The sequence below is a fragment of the Sorex araneus genome, chromosome 4, assembly GCF_027595985.1.
Source record: "Sorex araneus isolate mSorAra2 chromosome 4, mSorAra2.pri, whole genome shotgun sequence".
Taxonomy (NCBI): domain Eukaryota; kingdom Metazoa; phylum Chordata; class Mammalia; order Eulipotyphla; family Soricidae; genus Sorex; species Sorex araneus.
This window is the reverse complement of record NC_073305.1, coordinates 76,175,470-76,185,032: the sequence shown is the minus strand read 5'-3', so window position 1 is coordinate 76,185,032 and position 9,563 is coordinate 76,175,470. Positions and strand designations below refer to the sequence as shown.

The 9,563-nt window shown below is 59.8% G+C and overlaps 1 protein-coding gene and 1 non-coding gene across 2 annotated transcripts; both read right to left on the bottom strand.

Moving 5' to 3' along the window:
* Positions 1-55: 55 nt before the first annotated feature.
* On the bottom strand, positions 56-9,544 carry BYSL (bystin like). The gene is made up of 7 exons (XM_004605796.2): positions 9,058-9,544; positions 5,602-5,758; positions 2,304-2,442; positions 1,842-1,975; positions 1,522-1,682; positions 1,344-1,446; positions 56-968 (listed from the first exon to the last, which is right to left on the bottom strand). Exons 1-7 carry the CDS (start codon positions 9,470-9,472, stop codon positions 623-625), a joined length of 1,455 nt encoding a protein of 484 aa, XP_004605853.2. The 5' UTR covers positions 9,473-9,544; the 3' UTR covers positions 56-622.
* LOC129404666 (small nucleolar RNA SNORA36 family) lies at positions 7,473-7,606 on the bottom strand. The gene has a single exon (XR_008630036.1). It is a non-coding gene; the product is annotated as a small nucleolar RNA SNORA36 family (small nucleolar RNA).
* Positions 9,545-9,563: the final 19 nt, after the last annotated feature.

The window sequence follows — 9,563 nt, the reverse complement described above, 5'->3', positions numbered from 1 at the left end:
CACTCCCCCAGCGATGTGCTGGCATCCCTTTTGCACAGTAAGTGGTCGAACAAGCTACAATAAATAGGGCCCTTTATTTTACAGAAGACCTGTAGTCGCCGAGGTCCAGTGAGTGGGAGGGCGCAACTCCCAGTCCAGAGGTGAAGCCAGTGGGGCGGCCAGGTCAAGGGGCTGGACTCTGCGACTCAGTGCAGAGCAGGCCCTTAAAAATTGGCCTTGGCTCAAGCACACTCACCCCCTAACTATTTTTTGGGAGAGCCACCCCATAGTGCTCAGACCTTGATGTCCCCTACCCACAGCACTGCCACTGAGGCAAGCCCTTCCCGCCTGACCCGCTCTGCATCACTCACAGACCCCCCTCCCCTCCAGGCCTCCCACCCACAGGACACCCCGCTGTGCCATGGCATTAACAGGGTGGGGAGGGCCTGGGGACACCTCGGGAGAGTGGTGCGCCCCGCCCTGTGGAAGGGGCAGCAGGGCCAGAGCGACACACAGAGACACAGGAGTGCAATGAATACCCACCCTGCTGCTTCTGGCCCCCGAGGGAGTGGCGCAGGGGCAGAGGCGCCCCACAGCCCCGGGAGCAGAGGCCCGTGTCCTCCGGAGTGAGCGGGCCGGCCCCCTAGTCCATGGCGGCGGGGCCGTCCTCCACGTCTCGGGGGACGGCGCTCTGGAGCTCGCGCCGGATCTCGGAGGACACCTGCGCGTGCGGCTGCAGGCGCAGCAGCTCCAGCAGGGCCTCCTTCTGCTCCGCGGCCAGGTCGGCCTTGTAGCGCTGCACCAGCGTCAGCAGGCACTGGTGCCACAGCACGGGCAGCTCACGCTTCTCGGCCCGGAAGCCCAGGAAGTGGAAGACCAGGGCGTCAAGCACGCGGTAGGGCAGCGCGTACTTCTTGTCCAGCAGCAGCCGCAGGAAGATGCTGTTGGCGCCGCTGTACTCCATCTCGGCGATCTTCAGCATGGCCGCACTGCGGGCAGGGGGGCGGCTGCAGGCGGGCGTCCACCCGCCCCTGCCCCTGGCATCTCCACACTCAACTTAGAATGGTCACGGAGGGGCCACGGCCAGCGGTGCCCAGGGTTGGGGCCTAGTTTCCCAAGAGCAAAGCGGGTGCTCGGCCTGCAGTGCTCTCAGCCCTGCCCTAGGCCACCCTCCAGGAGCCTGTTCTTGGGGGTGTGACAGTTTTAGTGGGGTTCTCGGGCACGCCCAGCAGTGCTCCAGGGCTGCTCGGAGACTGCACTGGGGTCAGCTGTGCGCCCTGGCCCAGGAATGACACCTAGACGGAGCGGCCCGTGTCTGGGCGACGCCGGCTCCTCCCCCTGCCCCCTCTCCCGGTGGGCCGTACCTGGAGTGCAGCACGGGGATGGAGCACTTGGTGATGATGCTGCCCACGATGATGGCTTCCCGCAGGGTGCAGGTGCCCGACTCACAAAGCGGGATCAGGATGCCTGTGTGGGGACGGACAGGCATTGGCCGTCAGCCTGGGGGCACCCCGGCCAGCCCTCCCCGGCCCGGGCCGTCACCTTTGAACCAGGCCCCGGGCTTGAACAGGGCCTTCTTGAGGGCCATGTAGAGGTGGAAGTTGAGGCGTTTGTACTCGGCGATGTCGTCTCGGACCCGGGGGAGCAGGACGAGGTTGTAGAAGCGCTGAGCCATGCGCTCCTTCAGGTTAGAGGCAAAAATCCTAGTTTGCGGATGCGGGGAGGGAGAAGGCGGGTGATGCGGGGAGTCTGGAGACAGCCCCCGAGACCGGGCTGTGGCCGTGCCTACACGTGAGAGCAGAGAAGGGGCGCCGGACCCGACCCTCCCGCCCTCACTCGGCTGTTCAGGTCCTGCCCCCCACCTGGTGGCCTGGTACATGGCTGCGGCCGTCCAGGCCTCGGGCTCCGTGACATAGAGGATCTGCTCCCAGTTGGAGAGCGCCGGGATGATCTTGAAGGCTTTGGGCAGCTTCCCACTGCGGTACTTGGACAGCACCTGGGCAAGGCCATGTCCCCCCAGTTCACAGTTTGCCAGCAGCCAGGCCCCCGAGCCGTGCCCTGGCCCCATGGGGGGTGGTCTCGCAACCCCCCTTCCCAGAAGGAAAACCAAGGGACAGGAATCCGTGACTCGGAATGAACCAGCCACTGGGGCTTTTGGGGGTGCCAGAGGGTGTCAGGGCAGTTACTCCAAACTCAGTGCTGTGGGGGGTAGGGGGAGAGTCACCATGGGGTGCAGAGAAGTGAGCCTGCGGGCGCACAGAGCACACACCAGCCCTCTTGTGACTCTGACCCCCGTGGGCCCATAGGTGCCTCTCGGCTCTTACCTCCCGAACCCCTCTGTAGACCTCCAGGATGCGGGGGTCCAGCTGAGGCAGAGGGAAGCCCGACACCTCAGACATGACCGTCTCGACTTCCGTCTGCTTCTCGGTCAGCTTCTCCATGATGATGTCGGCCAGGGTACGCCTGCGCAGAGCCGTGCAGGGGGGTGCTGGGGCCTCAGTCTTCCTCTGGGCCACCCATCCCAGAACCAGCCCGTCGGCCATCCGTTCCAAGCAGCACACGGTCCCCCGAGGGCTCCACAGGGCCTGAGCTGCCCTGGGCCCTGGCACTGAGCAGCCGCTGGTGGGTCCCCGGGCACTGCCGGGGGGGACTCTCCGGATCCAGGTAAAGCAGGATCAGCTCAGGACACAGGCACGGAGAGCTGTCCAGCATGCATGTAGCCAACAGGTGACCTGAGTCTACTACCCAACTTTGTGCCAGGGAGTCCTGTGGCGGCGCCCGGCCCAGCATGACAGGGTTTGGGGTTGGAGCAATAGCACGGTGGGTAGGGATTTGCCTTGCACGCGGCCAACCCGGGTTCGATTCTCAGCATTCCATATGGTCCCCCGAACACCACCAGGAGTAATTCCTGAGTGCAGAGCCAGGAGTAATCCCTGAGCATCATTGGGTGTGACCCAAAAAGCAAACAACAACAACAACAACAACACAGCGTGACAGGGCTCCTTCCAGCACCTCGGCACACGGGCAGGAGCCCCTCCAGCCCATGCCAGGTTGAGCTCTGCTCAAGTCCCTCATGAAGCAACAGGACACATGGTTCTGGCAGGACATGCACAAGGACATGGACACGGACACACACACACACACACACGGACGAGTGGGTGCACACGCACTTGAGCATGCGCACACACACAGTTCTACCCCGAGCACCATGCAGGGTCCCCTCGGTACCACCGTGAGTGGGTCCTGAGCACTAGCAGGTGAGTACTGCCCCCCCCCCCGGGCCAAACACACACATGAAACAGATCTTGGTTTTTGGGCCATACCTGCATGTGCTTAGGGCTGTCCTGGCTTTGTGCTCAGGGTCACTCCCGGTGGGCTCAGGGGACCATATGCAGTGCCAGGGATCGAGCCTGGATCAACCACAGGCTAGACCAGCGTTCTCCCCACCAAACTGTCACTCTGGCCCCTATGCCTGGACTCAAACGCTGGTCTTACTGCTCCCTGCACGATCTGAACCTGTTTCCTCATTGTAAGACCACATGCATGGAAACAGAGCTGTGGAGATGCCTCAGGGCGCTGGGCTGACCCTCAGTATGCATGGCCTGTGAGCACCATCAGCTGTGGGCTAAATACACACACACAAACAAACAAACAAACAAAAACCCAACAGCAGCCAAGGGAGAACAGTCCCTGCCTTGGAAGGCTGAAGGGAGGTGACGAACTTTCCCTGGAAGCCTGAGGCCAGAGCAAGTACAAGATGTGTCACCTGTTTCCAACACACCAGTCCTCAGCCGAGGATTCCCCAGGGACAACATCCTGGTTTGGGTTCTTGGAGTGTCTGGGCAACTCTCAACCACAGGCCAAGACTCCATGTAGCCGGGCCCCTTCCAGGGACAGACTGAGACACAGCTGCTCCCCTCTGCGGCGGGCAGGGACGCACGGCGTGCAGGGCCTGAACCAAGGCTGGCCGCTTGTACGACAAGGATCTCGATCCGCGCACGAGCCTCGCTCTGCCTCCCTCCCCACTGGCTTCTTCCAATTAAACCTTACGGAAATAATTCTCTAACACACGCGGCTGTCTTCAGTCTCCCCGGGCAGAGCACGGCCCGCACTGCCTGTGGTGCGGAATTAGCACTGAGCTGGGTCTACAATGCCACCTGCAGACACAGCTACGCATAGGAAGTCACCAACGAGGAGCTTTTAGGAAACCACATGCGGCTTGAAGGGAAACGACAGGCCATGAACCAAGGTCCTCGAAGAGCACCACTGACGAGGTCAACCTTTCTCATCACTGCCACTCTAACACCGACCAAAACCCTTTCAAGGCCCCTGCTGCATTTTTTAAAAAGTCCCCCTGGGGGCCGGAGTGATAATACTGCTGTAGGGTGTTTTTTACCTTGCATGCGGCTGACCCAGGTTCAATCCCTGGCATCCCATATGGTCCCTGAGCACCGCCTGGAGTGATTCCTGAGTGCAGAGCCAGGAGTAAACCCTGAGCACTGCCGAGGGTGGCCCCAAACTCAACCCAACCCACAAAGAGGCAGCCCTGTCTTTGGAGAGCCTTCTCAAGGCCAGGCAGGGGCGTGGGGGTTGCAGATGCGTGTGATACCCATGCGGGGGGCTTTCACCCCAACACGAGATGCTGGCACTGACTCCAGAGGTCCCCCTCACTTAAGTCACACAGCTTCTAACTGATCTTTCAGGTCTTCATTATCCCTAGAAATAAACCAGCTGCTCTAACCGGAGACCAATCAGCATTCCCTCTCCGCCCACCCACCCCCTGAAAATCATCTCCAAACCAATGCTGGGGTGGGAGTGATGACACTGGTGATGCTTAGAGGTGGTTCCCATGTCCACTGTTCGCAGGGAAACCACAGCAGAGCTCTGGAGCGCTGCTAAGCATTTTGTTTTGGGGCCACACCTGGAGGTGCTCAGGATTGACTCCTGGCTCTGCACTCAGGGATCACTGCTGGCAGGCTTGGGGAACCGTATGGGGTGCTGGGGATTGTACTTCAGTCGGCCATCTGCAAGGGAAGCGCCCTATTGGCTGTACCATCTCTCTGGCCCCGAGACTCCACAATGGACAGCTCATCCTCCACCAAGCACTATCCGGTCGGGGGCACAAGGGCAGGGCACCTGTCGTACGTGTGTGAGGTCCGGGGCAGGGGATGAGCTGGGGGTGGAAGAATAAGCCTGCACCCATATTTTAATAGTGTTAAGGTTTTTTTTTTTTTTTGCTTTCTGGGTCACACCCAGCAACGCACAGGGGTTACTCCTGGCTCTGCACTCAGGAATCACTCCTGGCAGTGCTCAGGGGACCATATGGGATGCTGGGAATCAAACCCAGGTCGAATGCATGCAAGGCAAACGCCCTGCCCGCTGTGCTATCACTTCAGCCCCTACTGTTAAGTATGGAAACGCTTGGATCAAATGAAAATTAGGGTGGGAAACTGACAGCCCAGAGTACTGAGCTGACCACTCAGAAACAGTGACCAAAGGCCTGTTTGTCCCCAGACACTATGGAAAGGCCCCTCCAGGCAGACCCAGGCCCCGAGAGAAGGGCCGAGCGCTGCCCGCACAGGACACCCACTGGCCCGCCGCAGCTGCCCCAGCCCCGCCTACCGGGCAGGAGGGTCCTTCTTCATGAACATCTCAATGGCACGCTCATCCTCAGGGTCCACGACCACTTCTGCCTGAGGGTTTGGCCCTGCCATCGTGGCCGCCTTCTCCAGGGTGGGCCACTCCTCGTCGTCTGATCCATCCTGAGGCAGCCCGGGGCCTGGCAGAGGGGAGAGGACACGGGTGAGCAGGGCACCGGCAAGCGGGGGCCCGTGACACGGTGCCCGCTAGAGAAACACAAACGATGGGACAGCGATGTCAGGGACCCCAGCTAACACCCAAGCTGGAGTGACGATAGAGAACCATCCCAAGCACCGTACCCAGCCCTCAGAAGCCCCACAGTTCCAGCCCACAGTCGGTCCATCATCAGACTGGCCCGATTCCGGAGACGGCATGTCCGCAGGCAGGAGGGAAGTCACTTGCCGGGACTGGGTGGAGCCTGTGCCTTCTTCAGCCTACTCTACACTTATGTTCCAGCCCAAAGGAACTCAGCATCCGAAGATGCTGTGTGCACGGCAGGGGAGGGGGCCTCGAAGGGGCCAATCACGTGCCCGTCACACTGACGGAGCCCTGGGTTGGAGCCCTGGCACTGCAGGGCCCCCAAGCACACTGGATGATGTCCCAAAGCAAACCAATCCAAACTGACGGTGAGTGCAGAGGAAGGCGGGCATCTGGACAGGCACCAGGGAGAAGTGGGGGAGCAGGAAAAGATTTTTGGGACAAGGGTGGTGCTTCGTCAGCAGTGGAAAGCTGAGGAAAGAGGAGATAAACCGTGCAGGGGGGTAGCAGTGAAGTTTAGAATTCACCACCCAGGCCAGAGCAGGAGGGCATGTACCCTGCAAGCGGCAGACCTGGGTTCGATCCCTGACGCCCCACATGTGCCCCCCACTCCCCACCAGGAATGATCCTTGAACACAGAATCAGCAGCACGCCCAGAGCACAGCTAGGTGTGGCCCCCCCACACACCAAAACCAAAGCAGCAACCAAAAACATCAAAAGCAGAATTTGACCTCCAGGAAGTAGAGTGCCCGCCTTATACGCAGCTACCCCTGGCATACGACTTGTGGGTCCTCAAGTACTGCAAGGCGTGACTCCTGAGCACTACCCCCTGCCCCCCACAAATATCAAAACCCAGGGACCAGCCCATCTGAGTAGGGAATATTGGAAGGTGCGAAGCCGGTAGGGCGTGGGGGAGAGGTGTGCAAATCTGAGGGGGTAAATGCTGCTGACAGCTTAAGAACAGAGGCAACGGTGACAAAAGCTAAATGGGGCTCCACGGGGAGATTCGGGCACCACAGCCGAGCAACTCCCACACGTATGCTCGGCCAAGCTTTACCTTTCAGCCAAGCACCCCCTCTTTTCCCGTGTCCCATATCCCAATCAATGCCCCCCCACCCCCTCTCCGGCAGTCAGAGCCTGGGAGGCAGCTCAGCCTCATCCTGGTGCTCCCTCCTGGCCTCAGAGAGGCCAGGTGCCATGTGTCACAGCAGGGAGTGCCAGCCAAACACCGCTGCTGTGTCCCCCCTCCCCAAAATTCAGAACCCTAAGCCTCCGCCAGCAACGGCTTTTGGCTGGATTAACGGAACATTCCCAGAGAGGTGGGTATGTGAGCAACCTGCTCCAGAAACACACAAGTGTGACTTCCACATCTGCTGAGTCTCCTATGGCCTCTAGGGAGGCTTTGAATCCCAGGCACAGCAAGAGCAGTGAAGGGAAGGAAGGGGAAGAGAGGGAATAAAGCAGAAGCACCAAAAAGATATAAACACGGGTGGGGGCTGTATGGAATGCTAGTATAGTGGATAGGGTGCTTGCCTGCCTGCGGCCAACCTAGGTTCGACCCCTGGCATCTCATATGGTCCCCCACCTTTTTTTTTTTTTGTAGGCGAGGAGGAAAATGAATAGAACCATACCTTCTACCCAATCATCCCTCTCAGACCTGGTTTTAATGTCCCAAAGTTGAATTACCAGAACAGGGAAGCAGCCCTGAACTAGGCTCAACACTTTGGTTTCAGATGGCCGCTCTGACATGGTCCCCTAAGCCCCACCAGGAATGATCCCTGAGCACAGAGCAAGGAGTAAACCCTGGAGCACTGGGACCCCAAAACAAGAAAACAGGGGTCAGGGAATCAGCTCAACAGGCTGCATGCACAAAGGCTGGGTTGGATCCTTCTCGCCATGTGATCCCTGAGCACCACGGGAGTGACCCCTGAGCAAAGGCAGAAGCCCCTGAGCACAGTCAGGCACGGCTTCTAAATTTAAAAAAATCTCAGGGCAGGAGAGACAGCTCACCATGCTGGGCATATGCTACACAAGCAGGCGGACGGGGTCCCAAGCACCTCCAGGGCGACCCCCAAAGTGGGAGTACTCCCTGTGCACTGTTGGGCACCCCCCTCCCAAATCTCCAGGCATAACCTTTAAAAAAAGTCTTTTGTAGCCCTGGCTCTTAACTTCTAGCCAGGACCATCACCACGGAGGAGCGATGACTCAGTTGTCTGCTTATCAGCCAACACTGACCATAGACTATTAAGACACACTGTTTGGGGAGCTTAAAACAGATCCACAAGAGAAGCAAGACATTTTACCACTATGGAGCCTTTTTCTTTTTTCTTTTTGGGTCACACCTGGCATGCACAGGGGTTACTCCTGGCTCTGCACTCAGGAATTACTCTTGATGATGCTAGGGGACCAATATAGTGCTGTGCTATCACTCCATCCCCTATGGAGCTTGATTTTAATGGATTATTACATCTACAGTGTACAAATAAGATATACAACCTGCTAGGCATATTAAATGTAAATGAAATAGGTGCTGATTTGTGTGGTGGTGGTGGTGGTGGTGGTGTGTGTGTGTGTTGAGCTCACGCCCAGCAGGGCCTGGGGAAGCAAGTGGTCCTGGGGAATCAACCTGGTTTGCTGCATGTCCCCGAAGATTAATGCTATCGGAGAAACTATAAAGAGGTATTTTTGGCTAAGGGCCACACTCGGCGTACTTATGGGGGTACTCCTGGCTAGAGGGCTGTTCTGCAATCGATGTCTGGGGGCCATACCATGTCACCAACCGAACCCCGGGCTTCACCGATGCAAAGCAGTGCTCTACCACCGAGTCACAATTTGGCCGGTGAAACGTCTGTTTTAACTGTCTGCTGGCTCTCTCCTGGGCTAGATGGTGAGATCCCGAACACAGGCGAGTATTTATTTCACTCGTTTCTGTTGTCATGCCCCAAGACTGACCGCACACGAGGATAAAGGCGAGGAGAACGTGGAGGCTTAGTGGGAAGAACTGGCGTTGCTCTAACTTTACGGGGGCGTCAGACGCGAGCGGCTAAAGCAGGAAAGCAAGAGGAGAGTTCTGGCCGCTCCGGGCGGGCCGTGTCAGAGCGGCGCCTTCCTGAAGCTCAGGCCCCACGCCGGGCCCCCCCCAGCCACCTGGCGGCTGCTCCTCCGCCGCCCCCCACTCACCCAGCCGCGTGGTGCGCTCGCGGGGCGCCGCGGCCCGGGCCCCGGCCCCGTGCTCGGCCTCGAGCTCCTCCTGCTGCCGCCGGGCCTGCTGCAGGATCCTGCGGCTCAGCCGGGGGCCCACGTACTCCTCCTCGTCCTCGCCGGCGCCACGACCCCGCCTCTTCTCCCGGCTCCCCGCGCGCACCGCGTCCCCGGCCAGGATCTGCTCGGCCAGCGGCGCGTGCTTCTCCGGGCCGCCGGTCCCGCGGGCCGCTTTTATTTTGGGCATTTCTCCTGACAATCTTAGCAGTCCGGCGCACACGTGGGGGCACGGCGCTCGGAGCCCTGGACTGCGCGTGCGCAGAGCTCGCCGGGCGCCCCGGGGACCACACAGCGAACACAGCGCCCCCGTGCGCTCGGAGGCCAGAAGTGCCATCCGCGGCGCCACACCCCTAAGCTAGCCATGGGGCCGGAGGTGGCCTCCCGAAAACACTCACTGAACCCTACTTCCTCAGTGGGGGACAGCC